At 39.5% G+C, this 24641-nt stretch overlaps 2 protein-coding genes across 5 annotated transcripts; both read left to right on the top strand.

Annotated features, from left to right (window-relative positions):
• The first annotated feature begins 4352 nt into the window (after window positions 1-4352).
• On the top strand, window positions 4353-12518 carry LOC123868743 (synaptic vesicle glycoprotein 2C-like). The gene is made up of 10 exons (XM_045911336.1): window positions 4353-4455; window positions 4908-5069; window positions 5915-6077; window positions 6992-7113; window positions 8661-8905; window positions 9250-9398; window positions 9906-10051; window positions 10607-10892; window positions 11384-11511; window positions 12365-12518. Exons 1-10 carry the CDS (start codon window positions 4356-4358, stop codon window positions 12415-12417), a joined length of 1554 nt encoding a protein of 517 aa, XP_045767292.1. The 5' UTR covers window positions 4353-4355; the 3' UTR covers window positions 12418-12518.
• Window positions 12519-13916: 1398 nt separating this feature from the next.
• LOC123868750 (putative transporter svop-1) lies at window positions 13917-23911 on the top strand. Of its 4 annotated transcripts, none has more exons than XM_045911347.1 (12): window positions 13917-14021; window positions 15200-15316; window positions 16219-16380; window positions 16973-17135; window positions 17452-17573; window positions 18238-18482; window positions 18930-19069; window positions 19824-19950; window positions 20563-20655; window positions 21389-21579; window positions 22763-22890; window positions 23652-23911. In XM_045911347.1, exons 2-12 carry the CDS (start codon window positions 15253-15255, stop codon window positions 23726-23728), a joined length of 1512 nt encoding a protein of 503 aa, XP_045767303.1. In that variant the 5' UTR covers window positions 13917-14021; window positions 15200-15252; the 3' UTR covers window positions 23729-23911. The 4 variants fall into 4 exon arrangements, with proteins under 4 accessions (XP_045767303.1, XP_045767301.1, XP_045767304.1 ...); XM_045911345.1 differs by having other exon boundaries at window positions 13917-14017; XM_045911348.1 differs by lacking the exon at window positions 13917-14021 and adding an exon at window positions 14127-14159.
• The last annotated feature ends 730 nt before the right edge of the window (window positions 23912-24641 follow it).

Consider the following 24641-nt stretch of genomic DNA (forward strand, 5'->3'; position numbering starts at 1 on the left):
AACCCTCGAGTACTTCGGTCACATTGCCAGAAAGAACGCCAGTAATATTAATATTGAAAAACAAAAACTCGTAGTCACTGGTAAGGTCTAAGGAAAGAAACTCAGTGGATGTTAGCCAGGCAAGCTACATCAATCATTATTATAATCTCAACTGTTGTGATTGGCCGAATTTAGGGTATTCTTGTTGCAACAATGCATTGCAACCAGTAGTGAGCAGTGTCGGCCAATCTGAGGTAATTGCAATCGTCACACTGTAGCTGTCAAACTACCGCGGCAAGTCCTCAGATAAATAAGCGTCCAACACATTTACCTCCAATGTCATTCCGGCAGGGAATAGAGGAAAATGGAACAATGTCATCAAAAAAATGATAATATCGAATGAGAGTCACGATCCTCAAAGTTGAGGGAACGATGCTATGAAAAGAGGAGTCAAAATAATTAATAAATCAAAGTAAGTAATCAAAAGCAAAGATCAAAACAAAAGCCGCGGCCTCAGCGCCACTCCGCTCCACCTGTGAGCGTTGCGTTTTACACTGATGTTGCAAGTTGACAGTTGATTTCGAAACTTGTAACAGTTAATATTGGTTATTTTTCTTATTTACATGGATGGCCTCATCTGATATCTTTTGATTATGGAAAATTTACGATGATAGCCTAGTCTCTAGTGGCTTCGTCGTTCCTTAGACGTCGGTCTTTTATTCGGGAGGTCTGGGGTTCGATCCCGGGCACACACCAACTTTTCGAAGTTATGTACGTTTTAAGTAATATAACATCACTTGCTTACACGGTGAAGGAAAACATCGTGAGAAAACCTGCATGCCTGAGAGTTTTCCATAATGTTCTCAAAGGTGTGTAAAACTATATAGAACTACATGCCCAACCCGATCCGTCCAGTAGTCTGAGCTGTGCGTTGATACATCAGTTAGTCAGTATTTTCATAAACCTATATTTAGATCTTAAATATGCCTCTTTTAAGTACTATCCTTCCGTCGTGGGAAATAACAATAGGAAGCTAGAACACAATCGTAGTATCAGCTCATTAGTTAATTATTTACTAGATAATATATAAAACAAACAGTGCATCTACAGTAGTGTAGGTACATATTTATTTATTTATCTCATAGTATACACAAACACGCATGGGTCGCGAAGTAAACTAATCTAATTTTAGAAGTCGGGAAATATAAAACAAACAGTACCTACGAGATATATGACGTTAGATAATAGGTAATTTCGCAAAACTATGACGTTGCTATCTATAATGTAAAAGAAAATCTGTGCGGAAAATTTGTTTGTGCAATAATTATTTTATTAAACACTGAAAGTAAAAAACCGGCCAAGTGCGAATCGAACTCGCACACCAAGGGTTCGGTACCATCATACAGGATTATTTAATTTATTTATTTTTTATTTACATGGCTCCATTTTGAAAATTTTATTATATTTTGTTGTAGCGGCAAATACACACTCGTGAAAATTTCAACTTTACCTATTACAGTTCATTAGATAGAGCCCGCTGACAGATAGACGGACGGACAGTGGAGGCTCAGTAATAGGGTTCCGTTCGCACTTTTTGGGTACAGAACCTTAACATCTGTCAAAGCAACGGAACTATTTGAAAATTCATTTATTTCACGTAAATAACCGATATTTTTTTCTACATCATAAAATAAAGTTTAGTTTAGTCTAGACTTTAGAGCCTATTTAGAGTCTAAAATTTATAGAGAGACATTCTTACTGTACTTACTCTTAGATAAGAAGAAGCAGAAAAAATCCAGATCCAATATAAGATCCAGGCTCCAAGAACACTGCCGTAGAAAACTGGGCACTATCCGACAATAAAGACAAACTTGTACACAAGGTGAATCCCTTTGACTAAAATATTTCTCCATTTAATTTTATTCAAGCGGATTTAATTTATTTAATATCCGTTTCGGTCTAACTAACTTGTTTTTTTAACATAAAGTTAGAAACACAGAATTCAAAATGGGTAAAGAAATGACAAAAAAGTGTGAGCCGTTCACCGCGCAGATGACTAGTGACAAATCATTAAGCGATACAGTCTATTGAATGGTAGAGATAGGTATTACAGTAGCGATGGTCTTCTTCTTCTTCTTAGGTGTGACGTACCATTTTGAGTGGCCAACCAATCACAAACGAACCTTGGACCACGAACTTATGACAACTGTCACCCTTCCGCACCGCTCTACTCATGCGATATACCTTAGACTGTAAGAATTATTTAGTAGGCATCTACTTATTCTTCTATAATTCATAATTCTGTGGTTAAAAGATATGATGAGGTAGGTAGGTACGATTATCATACCATAGGTCACACTTATTTTTAAATGTTTTTGATACTTAAGGAAATTCTTGCTCATAATACAATAAGGTGATGCAAAATTTCACGAAATAAAGTGCATAAAGTCTAGTAGCAATATTTGCAGAAGTTAGCTTTGACAAGTCACTTGCACTGTTGCACTTTTGTCGCTTGACTTGCAGCGAGTGCTCCACTGTGCAAGTGGATTGCAAAGCTGATTTCTGCAATTATAAGTACTAGTGATCATGATAACTATAATAAGTGCATCAATTGACAACATTAATATTTATTTGGTTACATAATATCACATAATATTATTGTCTAAATTAGAAATAAAGCAGATACGACGTTCACACTGGCAACACTAGAAAAAAATGTTGACTGATTTATTTAACTTAAACTGGCATACTCGTACTTAAGTAAAAATTATGATCAGAATTCAGAATATTAAAATATCCTCGTGCACTAGAAGATATTATTAAAATTTTAATTTGGTTAAAACGATGACTGTTGAAATAGTAAAACTGATATTATTAATTTCATCCATCTGCGGCGCCATCAATAGTCCGATGGGCCGGCAATCTGACACGACCAGAACGAGAACAGATCCAGGATGTACAGCTTTGCATGCTCTCCAAGGCACGAGCGTGTAATAAACAGCGTAGGTAAAAATAATAAAATAAAATGAACTTCACTTCTCAGTATTCAAGAATATTTATTATCAACATACAGAATGTAATAATAACTGACAGTTCTATATAATAAACTTAAATCTAAATTAAAACTAATGAAAATATTAAATTAAAAACTAAAATAAATTAAATTAAATCTAAAACCTAATCGAGACCATTGCAGCAAGGCATTGTATTGTACCCAAGATGCTGGCAGCATCGCCCCTTTGGATTCTTTCTTTTTCTTTTCTTTTACTTAAGATTAATTTCACATAGCTATTATTATACTAGCACATAGTTATTGTTGTAGTAGTAGTAGTACGTAGACAGTAGTATAGACAGCAGGCGATTGTTTTAGAATGGCTATAGATACGGTCTACGTATAATTTTGTTCGTTTAAAAATTAGCATGTCGGTGACGCAACCTTCGAGTTTTACTCATTTCGAAATCACTCAACGCGCCTAAAGCAGTTTTCACTTCTTGATATAATATTTAGGCAATAATAATTAACTAAAATTTCGATGATTATTAACAATAATAATTACCTAACTAAAAATGTTAGTTAAAATAACACACGCAAACTCGCGAACGGCGCCTAGTGCTAACTAGATCTTCAGGATGACGTCTTCCGATTTCAGTATATAAAGATAAAAACACCTAGATAGCTTCTAATTGCCTTACAAAAATAATTACAACTAGACTGAACACATAAGACTGAGTGAAAGAAATTATTTGTTTATTTTATGTATTTGTACTTCAAAAAATCAATATTTAAAATTTAGGTTGACCTAACTGATTCGAGGTAGGTTTGAAATAATCAATTTCTAGACATCATCATCTTCATGTTAAACCCTTCGGCGGCCCTATACTGAGCACGGGTCTTATATCAAAATGAAAAGGATGAGCAAATCAATAAATCAATAGTCTACCACGCTCGCCAAGTGCGGATTGGCAGACTTTACACACCTTTGAGAACAATATGGAGACTCTCAGACATGCAGGTTTCCTGACGAGTTTTTTAGCAAATGATATTTACTACGAAAGTTTAGATAAGCGTTCCCGAAATCGTATCTCCGATCCCCCGAATTGGAGACCGAAGCGGATGTCTTAATCAGTATTCCAGCACCAAGCCAGTAGGCTAGGCTAGGCCACAGTAATACCTATTTTTTTTAAATAATACCTACCTAATACCTAATTTACAAGATACCTAATTTTTTAACCGTCTCCTTTTTTAAGTAGGGTTAAAGGAAGAAGAAAACTACAAAAGAGAACATAATTATCATACAAGGAAAAGCCAGTCCTAGATAACTATAGTGAACTTACATTACAATATTGATTTATTGTACCTACGACTCTTTTTAAGAATGCATCTGAAATTGGGCAAAAGTGATAAGAAACTTGAGGCGGATAAACAACAGCCACTGAAATATGCAGCGGACATCGAAGACGCACTAGACGCCACAGGTCAGTACCTATAATCAGATAGCTTGCTCTCTCATGAATGAAGGGAGGGGATCCCTTGTATTAATGGGCTTTTATTGGCATCATAATGTGAAATACTCCCAGATTTTTTCACATTCCAGAAATAGCATAAAATTGATTTATTTCATAAGAATTTTCTAGAGTTTTTTGGTCTCATTTTTCGGATATAATGCAATCTTAGTTTCGATGAATTTACTTAAAACATTGATCGATGGAGTGTATACGGGTTCTAATTCTAACTCGTTTTGGCCTGAAACACCAATGCTTTGGAAAAACCATGCTTTGAACTCTACAGGCTCTACTTGATAACATCAAACTTTTTCAGGGCAAAAAAGACCTATAATATGTGTATATGTTAAACGAGAGAAAATTAAAGCTCCTACCCTTAATTTGTAGTGGGCACTTATCTATAAAATAAATATTAATCGTCCAAGGTTTTGGCAAATACAACTTCGGTCTGCTGCTGGTATGCAGTTGGACCCTGCAGGCCATGGGGATGGATCTGTTCGGCACCAGCTTCGTGGTCGCCGCAGCGGTGTGCGACCTTAATCTGAGCATGCAGCAGCGGGCGTTGTTGACTGCGACGCCGCTCATTGGTGAGTTTTGACGCGTCTTCATCAAATGTCAAAGTCAAAGTAGAGCCTCGATAGCTCTACGTCGTACCCATTATTATGTTTAATTGTCGTACCCACTCCTGGCACAAGTTTTACGCTTAATTGGAGGGGAAAGGGGAATTTTAGCATGGCCAGTATACATTTCATACATTTCCCCTACTCTTACTCTTCTTACTCGTATTTCCCCTAATCATCATCATCAACAACCACTGTCTTAGGCTGCCAGCGGCTGTCTGCGAGTTGCCTGATGTCGTTAGTCCATCTAGTGGAGGGTCTCCCAACGCTGCGCTTTCCGGTGTAAGGTCAACATTCCAGCACCTTGGGGTCCCAACGTCTATCGGTTTTTCGAACTTTGTGCCCTGCCCTGTGCAGCTTCACCACCCGTTGAGCTATGTCGGTTACTCTGCTTCTCCTACGGATCCCCTCATTTCTGATTTGATCACGTAGAGTAACTACAAGGATAGCTTTCTCTGAGTACTGACGGTACCTTTGATTAGATATATCCAATCAAAGGTCGGTACTGAGTTTGACGGGTAATTTCGTCAAATAGATAAATGTCCTCTAATCTTCCAAAAACAACAAATAAAAAATACAAACAGATAAAATAACATAGGGGGAACCAAGGAGCCCAACAAAGTTTATATTCCTTGGGTCCTCAAGACCTAGGTAACCACTTTTTAAATTTAGCTTAATATCTTGTTGGCTGAGCGGGGCACTGCCTCATCTTGATGCGATAAATGGATGTCAAGGCTAACGTACAGAAAAACAGGCAGACAGATAGACAATTTCGCATTTATGAGTATAGATTGGTTTGATTTTATCCACAGGAGTAGTTCTTGGCGCCCAGCTGTGGGGCTATGTGTCAGACACGAAAGGACGGCGTTTGACCCTGATGCTGTCCATGTCAGTGGGGTTTGTGTTCGCTGCACTCAGCAGTTTCGCTCCCAACTGGGAAATCATGGCTCTCCTCAAGCTGGCATCCTCTACCTTGTGAGTACCCGATTTATCCTATATTTTTATCATTAATCATTATGCATGAAGATGTGGACCGGCCAACACTCTGTCTAGGGACCAGCTTTATTCTGTTCCAAGACGGAGGAATGTGTTCTCTGAAGACCGAGCCTCTGGTGTTAGTGCATTCTTACCCATTGTGGACGCTTGGAAGAACGCATCCCCGGTAGTGTTTATGCTGATATTTGGGTGTCAGAGTCCTTGCGCTATAGACAGTTTGCTAACTAACTACTATATCCGAGTAGTCTACCCTCCCAGGGCCATCTTAACTCATATAGAGGCCTTGAGCACACAGAATTAGTGACCCTTTTAGAAGGTAATGAAAATTTCAGAATGTAATGTTCAAAGTGAAAAGTTGAAACATCAAAGTTGGTAGCAATATGTTTCAAATTAAAGAAAACTTTTGCTAAGTATAGTATTTAAGAAGTTAAAGTATTTTTTTAATTGTTTTATTGAATGAAAAATCTCTCGGTAATTTCAGCATTTCGAGGCTCCTATCAGGCCCTAAGCTCCTTCCCAAGTGCCTTTATGGTACACCATTGTGTAACTGGATTATCTGGATGATAACAACCTATTTTAGAATTCTTAGACGCTACTTCCAAAAAAAATATTGTTATATGCAGCTATAATTAAAGACATTATTTACTTTGAACGTATTTCCCAGCGAAACAGCATAAACAAATGCCTGATACCTCCCACATACGTCATAGCATCTCACATGTTACTGTTATCTTTCCTTATCTACAGAGCTATTTACTTTTCTTGACACTGAAAGTAGATGACCTAATAATTACATAGTTATTTGTGTCACTCGGGGCCAAAAATAATATTTTGTTCCTCGAGAATTAAAAAAATATGTTATAATGAATTAAAAAAAAACCATTTGTTCCCAGCACGTCAGCCAGCAACTCAGGCGCATACACACTTCTTGGAGAGAGCTGCTCGCGGCGCGCGCGCGGACGCTCCATGCTGCTCTGCACGTGCGCGCTGATGTGCTCGCAGGCTACCGTTGCTGGTGAGTTCACAATCGAATCTATCGAGCACTTCAATTTGACCTGATAGACCTCTGGTGGTTACAACTGCAAATTTTATGAAGTGAAATCTTCTAAAAGCACGTTGACCGATTTTAGGATACCTAGGCTAAAACTTGATGGTCGCGTCAGACACATGCTATTTTTATTTTAGCTACAAAATTTGTTCCTTAACGCAACTTATCGACATGATCAACCCATTACCGGCCCACTACTGAGCACGGGTCTCTTCTCAGAGTGAGAAGGTTTAGGCCACAGTCTGCCACGCTGGCCCAATGCGGATTGGCCGACTTCACACACCTTTGAGAACATGGAGAACTCTCAGGCATGCAGGTTTCCTCACGATGTTTTCCTTCACCGTCAAAGCTAGTGGTATTTAATTGCTTAAAACGCACATAACTGAAAAGTTAGTGGTGCGTGCCCGGGATCGAACCCCGACCTCTGATTAGGAGGCGGATGTTCTAACCACTAGGCTATCACAGCTTTTTATTCTTTTATCACAACTTATCGAACGAAGTGTTAAATATGATTTCGATAGTCGGAGTACCTCTTAACAGCTCATACTTTTTCAATAGTTGTAATTTTCCACTCCTGTCGGCCGTCTCCGTTGACTGCCAATATTTTTTTTAAATATAGGGGGAAGTCTCCTTCAGAATAACAATCTCCGAACAAAGTTGGATATGGCCCGCATTTGATTCCTGGCAGCAATTTGCTAATTTTTAAATTTTCAAAAAGATTCAGATCGATCTGGTGCAAAGCTTCGATCGTGGCTAGTTACGCTATCGAGTTTAAGCGTTTCGGTACGATGCAGGATGCAGCGTAAAAAGTGATTATTTAAAACTGTCATACTCCTTCCAAATAGCCCATTTCCATCGATTATATTATTACTGAATAGGTACATTAAGTTATAACTTCTCAATAAATAAATAATATATTTATTTTCTAGATGGAAGATATATTATTTATTTGAAATTGGCATCAACATAAGACTGATTTTAGTCTCACGCCGACCACACGCGCACCGTCAGCGCTGATGGCCGAGATATATAAACTTATGGGAAGCGTTTTTGAAAGGCGCGTAGCTATCAGCGCGCACGGTGGTCAGCGCTGATAGCTACGCGGCTGCACGCGTCGCGCGTCTGCGCCGCGTAGCGGTCGGCGCTGACCATTGCAAGAGCGCCTCTGCCTTCTATGAGCGTTCTAGTGTCGAGCGGAGCGGATGTAGTCAGCGTGTACAGTCATGGCGAATCGCCGGTTTCTATTCCTTTGGGATAGGTAGTACAAAGCAGCAATAATTAATACACTCCGCATTTTTGTCGTCGTCTGTACAGTAAGGCGTTCAGTACAATACTGAAACGAGCCACGCTGAGCCTCAGCGCTGACGAACTACGCGCTGAGCTATGAGCGCTGACGGTGAGCGTGAGACTAAAATCAGCCTAAGAGTTTGGATTGTAGCAAAAAAGCCAGCCACTACACGAATTCCCATGATGTCAGACTACTATTTCTACTAATTATGCACTTCATATTTCAGTGTTCGCATATCCCATTCTTCCTCTCAACTTCGCCTACCCAATCAACTTCCTGGGCATCATCTACCGGCCGTGGCGGCTCCTCGCCCTCGTCATGGCCACTCCTTGCTTAGCGACGGCTTGCCTGCTGCAACTCTTCCACGAGAGCCCCAAGTTCCTCCTCTCCAGGGGACAGCATGAAGAAGCTTTGGAGGTGCTGAAGAAGATATACGCGTGCAATACTGGAAAGAGCCCTGAAAATTTTCCAGTAAGTGACGTGTTACAATATATTTAAAAGGTAGCCTTACAATCAGCTGATGTCCACATCAAGTAGCCATGTACCAAATTTCGTCAGAAGGCTGTGAAAAGTTAATAGATTCGTAGGTAGAACATAGGCTAATATCACTGTAACAGACTGACAGATAGACTAGACGAGATAAACAGATTTAGAATATAGATTTACTTTGCCCCCCAAAGACGAATAAAGGCTACTTATTATTCTGGAAAATTAAACAGTTTCTACAGGAATTTTAGAAACTTAAAGCGGACAGAATCGCACACTTCATCTATCACAAAATAATTTATGATTCTTCTACATGATTTTCTTTTTAGGTGAGGAAGCTAATCGACGATTCAGAGGAAACTGCCTGCGAGGAGTCAATCTTGAAGGCGATGTGGCAGCAGACCACGGCGCTGTTCAGGCCGCCACTGCTGAAGGTCACCCTCAAGCTGTTCTACCTCGTCACTATCGTTTACATGACGTGAGTACATATCTACGAGGGGGTTTCGAGGTCCGAAAGGGTAGAGATCCGTACTCCGGGGATATATATAATAATAATCTTAATACGTTTTTTGAGTTATGTGTGTGTCAACCAATCACTTCTACTCTTTCTTCACTTGCTTTAATCGTGATGAAAGAAGAGAAATCGTGAGGAAACCAGCATGCGTGAGAATTCTTTATAAGTATTATTAAGTTCTCAAACAGCCATTGTGTAATTTTTACTATTTGTTGTTTTATTATTTGTATTTCACAGAGTGTGCATTGCCGCTATCGGCAATGCACACTCTGTGAAATCTGTACCTATTACAAAAATGTAGCCCGCTAAGAGACAGACAAACAGAAGGAAAGACGGACGGACGGACAGACAGACGAACGAACAGCAGAGGCTTAGTAAGAGGGTCCCGGTGGCACTCTTCGGGTACGGAACCCTAGAAATGGTTTGGGTATGAGCAGTTCTGTTATAGTACTACGTAACTCTTGTCCACAGTGGTAGCGGCTTCATCCTGTGGCTGCCGTACATCATGAACAACCTATTCTCCGTCCTGGAGTCCGGCGGTGGGAGCGGCATGAACCTGTGCACTGTCCTCCGCCACTCTGCCGACAGCACTATTGTTGTTGGAAATGGCACTGTGAGTTATTAGTTGTAGTGTTTTTTATTGTTGACTAGATGATGCCCGCGTGAATTGGTCAGATCTCCTGCAGCAGCAGGATTGATGAATTGGAATCCAATTTTTTTATGGAACAATGTCGCAAAGTTCCCGATTATTAGATTAACCCGTTCAAACAGACACGACACAGTATAGATGGATTTGCGCTAAGCTATGATTAAATAATTCCACACACTTTGAGAACAATACACACACACCTCTAACTTTTCGGAGATAGGTGTGTTTTAAGCAATTAAATATCATTTGCATTAACAGTAAAGGAAAACCTGCATGCACGAGAGTTCCCCATAATAGTTTCAAAGGTGTGTGTCATTTTTTTATTCATTATAGCAAGCGCTTGACCACAGTGATGATGTGGCTTAAGATGAAGATGAAGATGCCTATTCACTCTTGTTTATAGATAGGTACCCGGATTGTAATCTGCCACTCTGCACTTGGCCAGCGTGGTAGATTATGGCCCCCTTCTCTTTCTGAGAGAAGACCCGTGAGGTGAACTTAATACCTATTTGCTTTCAGATAGTCCAAGAAGTATGCAACGACACAATCCAAGAAACAACTCTCTTATCCGCCATGTCATACGGCGCTTTGGCCAGTTCCGCGAACCTGGTGCTCTCCCTCACATGTGGCTCAAGGAAGAGACTGGCGATGCTGTTCATCATCATACTGTCCGCGATGGCTGCTGTACTCCTCAACGTGGTAGCTGTTCCTATCGCTGGAGGGATATTCTTCTTCATCTTCCTGCTCTGTGCGCTCTCTATGGGGATACTGAGTGTTTACTTTGTGGAGCTGTATCCTACTTCGTTGAGGTAATTTTTAGAGTTCCTATCTGCAGAGAAAAAAGGAACCCTTATTAGGATCACTTCGTTGTCCGTCTGTCGTGTCTGTCAAGAGTTCAAGACCTGATATCCAAACCTGTAGGGTGCTTCCTGTTCACCTAGAAGCATAGCAGGTAGCAGTGTCTTATAGCAAGCGAAAACACATGTTACTTGACAAAAAGCCTTTCAAGTGCGAGTCAGACTTGCGTATCGAGGGTTTCGCATACTCAAGTATTTTTTCCGACTTTTTGCACGATAAATCAAAAACTATTATGTAAAAATAAATAAAAATCTGTTTTAGAATGTACATATGATTCCCCTATACACATATTAAGCCTTTTCATATGATACCCCATTTGGTATAGAGTATAGACATATCAGACAGACAGACAGACAGACGGACGGATGGACGGACGGACGGACGGACGAACATCTTGGCTGGCTCATCGCTTGGAAGTATATTATGAGTATTGTTATTACAGAGGCATGGCGTCGTGTCTGTCTGTGATGCTAGGAAGATCCAGCGCATTCCTGGGCGTTAATGCGATCGGAGCTCTCATTTCGGCCAACTGTGAGGCCACGTTCTACGCCTGGTCGGTGCTGTTATTGAGTAAGTCATCTTCATTATCATTCCAACCCATCGCCAGCTCTCCGAGTGCACATCTCCTTTCAGATAAAAAAAAATCAGATACAAGTTAGCCCTTGACTGCAATCTCACTTGGTGATAAGTGATGATGCAGTCTAAGATGGAAGTGGGCTAACCTGGAAGGGGTATGGCAGTTTTCATTAAACCCATACTTCTTTGGTCTCTACTAGACACGGCTTTGTCGGTAGGGTGGTTACTAGCCACGGCCGTAGCCTGCCACCCGACCAGACCAGAAATTTAGAAATTATGAAATTCCAAACCCTTGCCGGGAATCAAACCCGGCAAGAAAATGAGAAGGATGGACGCTAATGTCTGCTACGCTGGCTGGTTTGTTGATATATTAGCAGAGATTACACACATTTGAGAGAGTGACCCACACAAGTGTGTAACGTGAACTGGAACGTCGTCGCGTCACTTCACCACCCTCGTTCTGACAGGTCTATGCCTGTCAACTACTATCTATGGCTAAGTTAACTCTCAAGGTGCCAACGTAGTGATATTCATTTTGCAACGTACATTGTATTCTAATTTTTGTGTATTCGGTCTCTGTGACACTGTGCGCTCTTTACAAAGGCGCATTTGGAACCCTAGTCCTTTATAAGTTTGCAAATCAACTTACAAGTGTCATTTAATTGCTCATGTACATACTCGTAACTCCGAATACTTACTTAGAGGTTCATTCCTGGGATCAACCCCTCGACCTCCGAGAAGGCACCAGGACCTTCGGAGGTCGGATGGATATTATTTGTATTAGATATCTATGATCTAGGCAACCTCATATTGAAGAATGTGCCTTAAATCCAACATCCTTTTTCAGGTGCAGCGGTTTTTGCGTGGTACCTTCCGAAAGACAAAAAGCCGAATCAGTGAGCTGAGATCTACAAACTGGATTCTGAGAAAAGAACAAACATAATATTGAAGAAAAGTTTGAACTTTGAAGTGATATTAAAATTCTTCAAATGCTGTGTCAGTCTTGATGTCTGAAACCTGAATACGCTGTTGTTATTTTCGTATTAGGTAGTAGGGTCTTGGACTGTAATAATAAAATGATGTGATATGTTTGTATAGCGGTAGTTTGTCAAAAGTCATGATTTTTATTTATTTTTAACACGCTGTACGGAAGGTGATCAATGTCGAAATAAAAAAACATGGCTTTTGTTTAATTATATCTATTATTCTCTTAAGTTAAGTTTTCGTGTTTAATTGGAATTGCTTCTAAACTGCAAACAGAGCCAAATAAGAATAAAATAAATAAATATACTTTATTTGGGACTATAAGCTAGAATCGGATAGGTACTATCGATACTATCTACTTTATCACTGATTTTAAAGAATACTGCCATATTAAATTAGAATTGTAGCCATATTATTTATGTCACGTAGTTTTTAAGCAAGTAACTTATTTTCGTAAGTTAAAGTGCCTATGTTTGGCCTTTGTGAATAAGTGAAAATTGCGTTATTTTGTGCTTTATTTATTTTTGTTTTGCTTTAAATTAAATGCAATGCTAATAATGCCTCGCTGTGATGATTTCGATGAGGTATTAAATTTAGTTTAATTTATTTTAGTTTTTATTTAATTATTTTAGTTTCAGTTTAGATTTAAGTTTATTTTATAGAATAGGTACATTGATTTATTATGAGGGAACGTTAAAGTAAATGAAAACTTTGAACTCTAAATCGCCATATTTGATTTAAACCCTTCTTTTCAATAATAGTACAATATCCTAACTCCTAAGCTATAGAGAGAGCTTTGTCCAAAACAAGAATAAGAATTTTCCGACATGGTGTTCAGTCTTCGCTATAGAAATATTTTTTATTTTCTTTTCAATCGATTTTATGTAATGTAGAATCATTTCAATGAAATAAGTATTTTCCGTGTAAACTGTAATTTTCAAGATTTCACAGACAGATATAGGAAACATGGCTTTCCTATTCTTAGTTCGGACGCATTATTTAAACACGTAATTCTACGTAAATATGTAATACTATTTACTATTCATAGTGAAAACATAAAAGATGATTTCCACCTTCAAATGCGGATGGGCTCTAGTAACTAGCAGGATATAGAGTAAGTAGGTAAATTAACTAGGTAACTTTAATTGATTAACACAAGCGGCTAATAAGATAGTGTGGCTTATTTGCCCAGTGATCTCCCATCTAAGTAAACGTGAAGTGCTTGTTATAATCACTAGCTTTACTTACTTAACCAAATAATTTAATTACTTAATTAACTAAATAATCATTTATTTGTTAGAACGTTGGTACAACGAAATACTGATATTATAAATAATTATGTGAAAGTGTTTGTTCGATAGTTTGTCCTTCAATCACGCTGCAACGGAGACACGGATCGTCGTGATTTTTTGCATGGATATAGTTAAAGACTGACATAGAGTGACATAGAGTACTTACTACTTACGCAAATCAAAATTTCTACGGAATTTTGTTTCATTTTCAAACAAACGTAGTCGTGGGTATCATCTATTTCTAAATATAATAACAGATCATATAAATTGGTCAAGTGCAAGTCACACTTGCACACGAAGGGTTCCATACCATCGCAGAAGAAAGAAGTATATTTTTTTTAACTTTCATGACGACCATTTTGAAAGGTTTATTAATTTAATAAGTAATAGTATATAGTATAGTATTAATTTAATAATAATAGTAATTTTATTTGTTTTAAAATTCTGTGAAATTTTCAGCTGTCTACTTATTACTGTTCATGAGAAACAGCCCGCTGACAGACCGACGGACGGACGGACGGACGGACTGCGGAGTCTTAGTAATAGGGTCCCGGTGGCACCATCCGGGTACGGAGCCCTAAAAATGTAACTCTCGATAAAAGAGGCATACAGACCTACCTGCGCTGCTTACCGGTTTCAGCCATTTCAGCTGCGGCTTACTTGGACAAGAATAGAATAGAATAGATTTTTATTCAAATAAACTTTTACAAGTGCTTTTGAATCGTTAAAATAATTTAGCACTGGTTCGGAATGCCGTCCTACCGAGAAGAACCAGCAAGAAACTCGGCGGTTGCTCTTAGTCAAGTGCCTTTATGATCAAGTTAAACGTACGGTCTATAAACTAGTTAGACTGCATAGCGATGCAAGTATTGCACTATCGAATGGCGACCTACAATTACCATCAGTTAGATCGCTGTCTAGTTTACCTTGATCTCGAAAACATCTACAACTTAGGAGTTAGTAAGTTTAGAGTTATCACCAAAACTTGTAAATCAAAAAATTATGTTTCCAAAGAAGAATGCTACGAAGGGAGAGTAGAAGAGTTTTTAACTCGTTTTTAGGGTTCCGTACCTCAGAAGGATAAACGGAACCCTTATAGGATCACCGTTGTTGTTGACACCACCATATGTTTAGGAATACCGTGGGAACTCTTTGATTTTCCGGGATAAAAAGTAGCCTATGTCCATCCCCGGGATATACGCTAACTCTGTACCAAACGTCAAAATCGGTTAAACTGTTGGGCCGTGAAACGGTAGCAGACAGACAGACAGACAGAGAGGCGGACAGACAGACGGACAGACAGACAGACACACTTTCGCATTTATAATATTATAGTATAATAGTATATAGTAAGATAAGAAATTATAGTAAATAGTAATAGTAATAAATAGTAATAGTATGGATAGATTTTTAGTGAAACTATTGGTGTGAATGAAACAAGTGCAGTTCGTAATAAATAATGGAGAGATCCCAGAACGCGGACGCCAGCAAGGTTACGTTCGAGGAAGCACTCGACAGAACCGGTACGTGTTTCCGAACTAAATGTACTTACTTCTACTTATATAATAACTAGCTGTGCCCGCGACTTCGTTCTCGTGGATGTAGGTTTTTGAAGATCCCGTGGGAACTCTTTGATTTTCCGGGATAAAAAGTAGCCTATGTCCGTCCCCGGGATATAAGCTAACTCTGTACCATATTTCGTCAGAATCGGTTAAACTGTTGGTGGACTTCACGTGCGTGCCATCACTCATGCGTGTCTAGAATTTACCCGCGGACTCCACTGTTTTATCTTTAGTGGATTTTCTAAAAGCCGCAAGATCCCGTGCAAAGACCCGTGTAGTCCCGTTGTCCCCGTTAGCCGTATCCCCGTTAACGGGGACAGCGGGAACTAAATAAAATGATTGAAAATCAATCCCGCTGTCCCCGTTCTCTATTCCCGTTCAACGGGGACTGCGGTTTAAGTAGTTATACATCAAGGTTTTTTTATTATTATAAGATTGAAGATGATGAGAAGAGCTGATTATTATTTACTAAGAATTTACTTTCATTTAAGATAGAACTAAGTGTACGCTGATAGAGAAGTGGAAATTGGGGTGACGCCTAATGGTTCAAGCTTTGCTCTTCTATTTGGAGGGTCCCAGACACGCAACTCTAACTTTCCAAAGTTATATGTGTTTTAAGCAATTATATATCACTTGCTTTAAGGGTGAAGAAAATCATATTTGGGAAACCTGCATGCCTGATCAGAAGTCTTCATAATGTTCTCAATGGTAGGTGAAGTCTGCCAATTTACACTGGGCCAAGGTGGTGGACTACGAGCAAGTAAAATCTTCTCACTCTAGAGGAACCCCGTACTCAGTAGTGGGCTGGCGATGGGTTGATGAAGATGATTTTTTTTTTGAAGATGAATTTTGTTTTTCTCCAGGTTTTGGTCTGTACAGCTACCTCGTAGTAAGTCTAGCGGGGATGATAGTGATTGCGCTGGTGTGTACTGCGTTTGGCACTAACATCATCGTCCCCACGAGCGCCTGCGAACTGGGCACCACCACCACGCAGCGAGGGATGTTGGCCGGGGCACCGGTCATAGGTAAATGACAAAATTAAATAATATTATAAGACGTCATCATCCGTGGGATAGGACACCATTAGCATTCCACATGCTTGGACTACCGTGACGGTGCCAGCGATGAAGATCTGCAGGAACTGTCAGGAGCTTAACTTCCCGAAGTTTTTCTCCGAGGTGTAGCGGTTGCCACATTCGCAAGAAGATGTCGCTTCTAAACTCAATGAATCAACAACGCTCGAAACACTAGATGGCAGCACGGGTAGCCTAATTGAAAACTCAAAATAGAACACGCAACTTTCAATCGCAATGACAGAGCGTTTACCAAATTGCACTATATATAGAAGTTTCAACGTACTACCGTCGGCCCAGCTGGCGCCACCGAGCACAACACTGCTCGGTTGGGAAATTTCCCTATTGGTACGGTCGACCACAAGCAGACACAGGCTCCCGTACAGAGGAAACCAGATCCTGGTAGAAGACTGGACCCTCTACCTCACGAACCCCCACCCAATACACATAAGAGACCTAATTGCAGATTATATAACAGGGACTAGTCTACAATATCTTATACTGTTACGTTATCCTATACTATACCCTAGTTATTTACTTCCAGGATTGATCCTCGGGGGACCGCTATGGGGCTACCTGGCCGACGTCTGGGGGCGAAGGTACACGCTCATAATATCCCTGCTCGCGGCCGCCGCCGTCAACGCGCTAGCTAGTCTATCCGTCAACTGGCTGATGCTCATGATCCTACAGTTCTTCGCTACCTTCCTGTAAGTATGGACAAGATTATTTTAAATGTAGTATAGAAGCAGGCGTTATTTTGCGGAAGTCCATTTGCGGATTTGTTTTGCGGAGTTGAGTGGTATTGGGAAGTGCGTGCTTGGTGGCTGGCTTTTCCTGCACGTTTATCAGTGGGAGGGCGGGCTGTGCATGTCGCATGCTGCATGTTGCACCATACAGATTTCTTTGGTTTGGCGGATTATAGCAAATTAAGCTTTTGGTTCCTTGTAAGATTATTTTATTATTATTTTAAGACTAGTTAGCCTAAATAAGTGATATTTGATTGACAATTTGATGTTTTGTCAGGAGCGCAGGACAGTTCCCTCAAGCTATGACGATCGTCGGCGAGAGTGTCCCCATGGCTAAGAGGAACATATCTATCCTGCTGGTTGGGAGCATATTTCTTCTGTCCCAAGGACTTATGGCAGGTAAAGTATATAAATTAAATTATCAATCAGCCTGTTTGCGTCCACTGCTGGACATAGGCCTTCTCAGGGGCGTGCCACAACACACAGCAAAAAAAAACCGGCAAAGTGCGAGTCAGACTCGCGCACCGAGGGTAACATAAATCAAAAACTATTATGCATAAAATAAATAAAAATCTGTTTTAGAATGAAAAGCCCTTTCATATGATACCCCACTTGGTACATAGTTATCTTACTTTGAAAATTGCACCACATTTTAATATTTTTTTGTGATGTAACCACAAATTCACGGTTTTCAGTTTTATGCTTTTACTTGTGCTATAAGACCTAACTACCTGCCTTTCATGATTCTAGGTCAATTCGGGAAGTACCGTATAGGTTTTCTTGACAGACAGACAGACGGACAGACAGACAGACAACAAAGTGATCCTATTAGGGTTCCGTTTTTCCTTTTGAGGTACGGAACCCTAATTATGTCAGATGCATGTGAGGAACACAAATCTGTCTCGTTCTCACTGAAACTTATGTCTAATTAAAGTCTAGGTATAGAATTCGGTTGGAAATTTGGATAGTGAACTTAGCCAATGCGCATAATAATATACAAATTAGGAGAAACAGGCTTGTTGGTGGTTTTACTTTTAATTACATCCGAGCTAATTTCTTTTAGTTTTGGCGATACCTATAATCCCCCTCACGTTCTCTTACTACCTGCCCAGTCTTGGCATCTACTGGAACTCGTGGAGAACACTCATGCTGGTGTACTGTACGCCTAGCCTGGTCTGCGCCTTGTGGCTATACTTCATGAGCGAGAGCCCCAAGTTCCTGTTTGCCAAGGGCCGAGAGGCAGAGGCGATGGAAACGCTGAGGAAAATCCATAAACTGAATAATTTAGGATCAAATACACAACTTCAAGTAAGTAATTAGCTGTGTTAAAGCACAGTTCACGACAGTTAGGCCCGGTATCCACCTAAGCGGAGAGGAGAGGAGATGTGTACGAGTATAGTCAACCAATCGGATTTTTAAAAGATGACGTGATCATTTTTTCGCGTCATCTATTATGAATCTGGTCGAATGAACACATCTCCTCTCCTCTCCACTGAGGTGGATACCGGGCCTTAGGGAACCTCTAACAAAACGTCGGAGCATTGACTACGAAAATAAAGTAGGTATACTTAGCCATAGATATATATATATATATATATATATAATACTTGTAAGATTTTAAAACAAAAAGCATGGGGCGATATTTTCATAGCTAAATATAATTTTAAGAATTTTATACTTTTTCGTCCATTTTAAAACGTATATTTAGTTAAGTTAACGTACTAAACATTACTTACTTAATCTTTGTTTTATCAGATAAGCGGTGGAATTCTATTGGAATCTATTGAACGTGACGAATCCAAATTGGGGAAAAAGAGCAAGCAAGTTGCGCCATTGTTTAAGACACCCTTACTGAAATCTACGATTATCATGGCCATTCTGTTTTTATTTCAACAGTTAAGTATTTTGCTTTTTACGATTTTGCCTTGTAGAGCAACTAGCTACTTATTCTCGATGGCTCTTCTCAGTAGAATTTACTTTCCGAACGCTAGTAAAGTTTTGACTTGTCCTAAGTTAGTCTACACAATATGAAATAAATATTTTTCTATTGGATCATACCTAGGTATATATTATACCTATTATAATTATATTCAGTTTTGCTTTTTAACCCCCGACCCAAAAAGAGGGGTGTTATAAGTTTGTAGTGTGTATCTGTGTATCGGTGTATCTGTGTCTGTGTGTATCTATCTGTGGCACCGTAGCTCCTAAATTAATGAACCGATTTTAATTTAGTTTTTTTCGTTTGAAAGGTGGCTTGATCGAGAGTGTTCTTAGCTATAATCCAAGAAAATCGGTTCAGCCGTTTGAAAGTTATCAGCTCTTTTCTAGTTACTGTAACCTTCGCTCTTGTCGGGGGTGTTATAAATTTTTAATTTACACTCGTTATTGAAATAATTGCAAGCGAATGAGATAAATTGTTAATGACCTTTTAACATCAGCATTATTAGAACACCTAAATACGTACAACTATGCTTTGAGGAATTTTCATGAATTTATTTGTCCGGCTCTCGTTGTTCCTACTAGCGTACTAGGCCAAACTCAAGAAATTGAAGTATCCTCAAAAATGAGGGTTTGGGACTTCAATCCTTAATATGAAAAGATTTTGGATCCAAATGAGACATGAATACCAAATATTATTTTGTTTTCCAGAATTCCAGCGTTTATGATCTGGTTACCAACTATTTCCTCCCAATTCGTGGAAATACTGGAGACAGGCGAAGGTTCAAACCTCACATTATGTGCCATCATTAGGAAAAGCTTGGACTCCCCTCCTGATGTAAGAACTATATTATCTTTAACATTCTTTTCAACCAGGAAAGTTTAGCGTGGTTTAGCGAAGGATATCTGAGAAACCGTTTGATAACTTAGCTCCTCTAAACTTAATGAATTATAGAAAAAAAGGAGAAGAAGAAACGCTTGCTTATAAATTGTGCCACACATAACCAGGTAGGTCATCCTGGCTCCTCCTCTTGGGTATTTCAACTGATGCCTCTAGCAGAAAAAGCGCCCTAGTAACCAGCGTCATGTGAGACACAACCTGAAAAAAAAAAGTCTCAGCCCAGCCTGCTGCATGATGCTGTAGGCAGATATGCCCTTGCATAAACGAGCATACAACGCTGATTTTCAGCTGTGATGATCCTGGATGATTTTGCTTGACGTCTCTGATATGAACCGCCAAGGTTTGGAGTGCCCTTCCAGTATCCGTGTTTCCTGCCACATATACCTAACAAAACCTTCAAAGCAAAAGTGACAACGCATCTTGTAGACAAGGCCCTCCAACCTGTACCTCATCAGTTCTTTCTTAAGCATGATTGTCATCCAGCGCAAGCCTATCACGCAATTTAAAAATAAGTACATTAGATTGTGTAATCACTTTTGTTCCTTTCAGCCTGATGATACGTGCGCGTTAAATGTGACGTCACTCCTGATCGTGCTGGTGGTGGGTGCCGTACTATCCGTGGCGAACGTGCTTATAAGCTTGGTAAGTTTTTAACCCCCCGTCCACACACTTCCCGTGTGGCATGGATAGGAGCGAGGAACGGAGGCAGAAACGTAGTGTGGCCGCGTTACTCGCATGTTCCTCGTTCGAATGCCTATCGCTCCCTATTTCAAAATTCAAAAAAATTCAAAATGTTTTTATTCAATTACACTTTAAAAAGTGCTTTTGAATCGTCAAAAAAATCTACCACTGGTTCGGAATGCCGTTCCTACCGAGAAGAACCAGCAAGAAACTTGGAGGTTCGTCGGTAAGGATGCAATAGCGCGCACGCTGCCACAGTTTTGACGTCCATCGCGTTGCAAAGGCAAAGCGACCTAGTGCGGCGGCGCGGCTTCGCGATCATTTGCGCGAGTAGAGCAGTGTATGGACGCACAGTAATAATGAATTGAGAAACCTACGATCTATTTAGTGATCAGTTATTATCTGGGTATAGATTTTTTGCAGGGATTATCACACTTCGGGGTCTTTTTAACCGACTTCAAAAAAACAGGAGGTTCTCAATTCGGCCCTTTTTTGTATGAACATACACCGTTTGTTTCGAAGTTACTGGACCATTTTGCATTTTTTTTTTTAAATCAACAGCAAAAGTTTTATCGAAATTGATTTAAACTGTGTAGTAGTGAAACACGCATAACTGATTCAATACTGCTTTATTTAACACAATTAAATTTTATGATGTACATTCAATAACTTCAACTTTGTTTCAATTGCACAGATTGTAAATTACACCGGCCGACGCAACTTGGCGATGTTCATGACCGCCCTCTGCGGTGTTTGTGGCATCGTCGCCAACCTGATCCCCAACGCCATCGCCAGCGGACTGGTGTTCTTCATCTTCCTCCTCGGTGTCGTCAACATAGGCCTGTACACCGCCATCGCTGTTGCCCTGTTTCCCACTGCTCTAAGGCAAGTTTTATAATGTCTTGTGTGACAGTATTTGTGACTGCATCTCAGGTATTAGCAGTATCATCGTCAACCGGATCCCCAACGCCATCACCAGTGGGCTAGGGTTTTTTGTATTCCTCATAGGCATCGAGATCACACAAGGCTTGTATACCACCATCGCTGTCACCCTGTTCCCCACTTCTCTGAGTCTCTGAGTTATAATAGTCTTGTATGACAGTATTTGTGACTGCATCTCAGGTATTAGCAGTAGGTATCATCGTCAACCTGATCCCCAACGCCATCACCAGTGAGCTAGGGTTTTTTGTATTCCTCATAGGCTTGAGATCACACAAGGCTTGTATACCACCATTGCTGTCACCCTGTTCCCCACTTCTCTGAGTCTCTGAGTTATAATAGTCTTGTATGACAGTATTTGTGACTGGATCTACGGTATTGGCGGTGTTATCGTCAAACTGATCTCCAACGCCATCACCAGTGGAATGGTGTCCTTCACCGTCTTCATCGGTATCATATCACACAGGCTTCTATATCGCCATCGCTGTCACTTTTGTTCCCCACTAACTTTTAAGCCGAGTTTACATTACGAATTTAATGGCTTGAAATTAGTTTCATGACATTAATTTCGTGCGTATTAAAATTAGTTGCGTGACATTAATGACATTTATCTAAATCATATGCAAATAATGTCGTGGACTTCGTCTGCGATGGCGTTTGCTGGCGCGCGTGCTGTGCTTGTTTGGAGTGTTTTGTTTTTGTTAAGAGTGGCTGGTTTTTGTGTTAGTTGGTGTTTTTTGGTGGTGGAACTGACTGGGAAGCGTTCTAAAGGGGCGCCGCGCGTATGTCGGCGGGCGCCGGCGCAGACGGAGTCCATACTTGTATAAATTCAATAACTTGAAAATATCACAAACTTGACATTGGCTAATCAGAGTAAAGCCAGATTTAAAGAAAAAAAAAAATGTCGTAACGTAAATTCGGCCTTACGGTAAAATAAAGCATCTTAAGGAAACCTACATGAGTGAGAACTGCCCATTATGTGTTAAAAGGTGTGTGAAGTCTGCCAATCTGCATCTAGGTGTTGGCCAGCACCGTATAGTATGGTTGCTTATTCTTTAGGTTAGAAGAGATCTGGCCTGGTAATGTCTTGATGATGACGATTAGGAGTTTAATAATTGCCTGTTTCCAGAACTCTAGCAGTGGCGTTGATCTTGACCGGGCATCGGATTGGTGCCTTCGCCTCAGTGCAAATCATCAACCAGCTGTTCGAAAGTAACTGTGAAGCGGCATTCTATGTGTATGCGTCCATATTTGCATGTAAGTTTCATCCAGTGGTTTACGTAGGTTTACGAAATTAATTATCAAAACGTGTACAATGATACCCAATTTGAATAAATTATTTGATTTAGATTTTCGATATCGCGGTGCGATTTTCTAACTTTTCGGAGCTATGCAAGTTTTATGCAATTAAATATAAGCGGAATTTACATTACAAATTTAGTGGCACGAATTGGCAATTATTGATAATGAAATTAATGTCGTCAATCTACTTTTGTGTCACTAATTTCGTAATGTAAATTCCGCTTAATGGTCAAAAAAACATAGCTCGATAAAAATTTTTGTTTGCCTATCCCTCTATCTACCTAACGTTGCTAACCTACCTATGAATTTTCATATCGTACAAACTTCATCCGATTGAGTTATGACCTTAAAAATTGTTTAGAACTCTGGTAGGGATTTGCCATCAACGCCTGGCATAGAGGCGTCCGAGTCACATTGAAACGCATGCCAGGCATTAAATCACTACCCATATTATAAATATAAAAGTGTGTTTGTTTGTTGGTTTATTGGTTTGCCGATTTGTCCTTCAATCACGTCGCAACGGAGCAACTGATTGACGCGATTTTTCGCACAAGTATAGTTAAAGACCTGGAGAGTGACATAGGCTACTTTTTATCGCGGAAAATCAAAGAGTACCCACGGGATTTTGAAAAACCTAAGTCACTAACTAACTTAGTAATTTTATTAGTCGCAAATAAAAGTAAATAATGCCTAAGAAATTCTGTTTTTTTTTTCAGTGTCCACCGTAGTAGCCGCATTTTTGGTCGACGATCGGAAACTGCAAACAGAACGCGATGATGCTACAAAGCTGTAGTAGAAAAGCTAAAAGCCAATAAATCTTTATTGAGTGTGTTATATAGACTTATTGGGTTTTAGCACTAAGTATAGGTACCTACCTTCGTTTTATAAGATAGGTACTTACTATTATTATGTCCAAGTGGTCCAAATAACGATTAAGAGTTATTATTGTAAATATACGTTTTTTTTTGTAATAAGTCATCTTTTGCAATAAAGAAATTTGATTTGATTTGATTGGATTTGATTTGAAAAAAGTTGTATAAATTGTTTTTCCCATAGACATACACGAAAATTCGTATGTCTATGGTTTTTCCCCCCTTTTGTATGAAAATATTTTTCGTCAAATATTTAAAAACCGCGGGCAACACATGCTTTATGCTTTGAGCAGATTGGTCAACCTGTGAATTCTACTGTCTATGGTGTATAGTGTGGTTTTAATTACATAACCCTTCTGATTGATACATTAGAACAGCTCACATCATTCGTAACAATCATTCTTAGTTAACTATATAGTTATAATATTAATTTTGTGTTTAGAGCCAGTCTTAAAAGAACTCCATTAGGAAAAGCGTAAATAAACTAAATAATTCACTCCTTTTATTATTAAATAATTATTGTATTTGTTAACTAATTAAATGTTGTGATTGTCTGAATTTATGGTATTATTAATAGTGAGTGAGCGTTAATCAATCAGCAAAATCGATTTGGTAAGCTATCATTCGATAACTTACCAAATTCATTCATAAAAAATGGTGTTCAGCTGAATCGCCCGGCAGAGGTGATTGCGATCGTGACATTTTAGCTGTCATTCTAGCGCAATGCGAGCACCATGTTATCTAAGTAAAATGTTTAACAAAATAAACTTTTGTGGACTTTGCTGCTTTGACAGACTCCATATAGTTAAGTAAGTAAAATAATTATTTTGAAGA

Source organism: Maniola jurtina, chromosome 10 (assembly GCF_905333055.1).
Source record: "Maniola jurtina chromosome 10, ilManJurt1.1, whole genome shotgun sequence".
In the NCBI taxonomy this organism is placed as follows: domain Eukaryota; kingdom Metazoa; phylum Arthropoda; class Insecta; order Lepidoptera; family Nymphalidae; genus Maniola; species Maniola jurtina.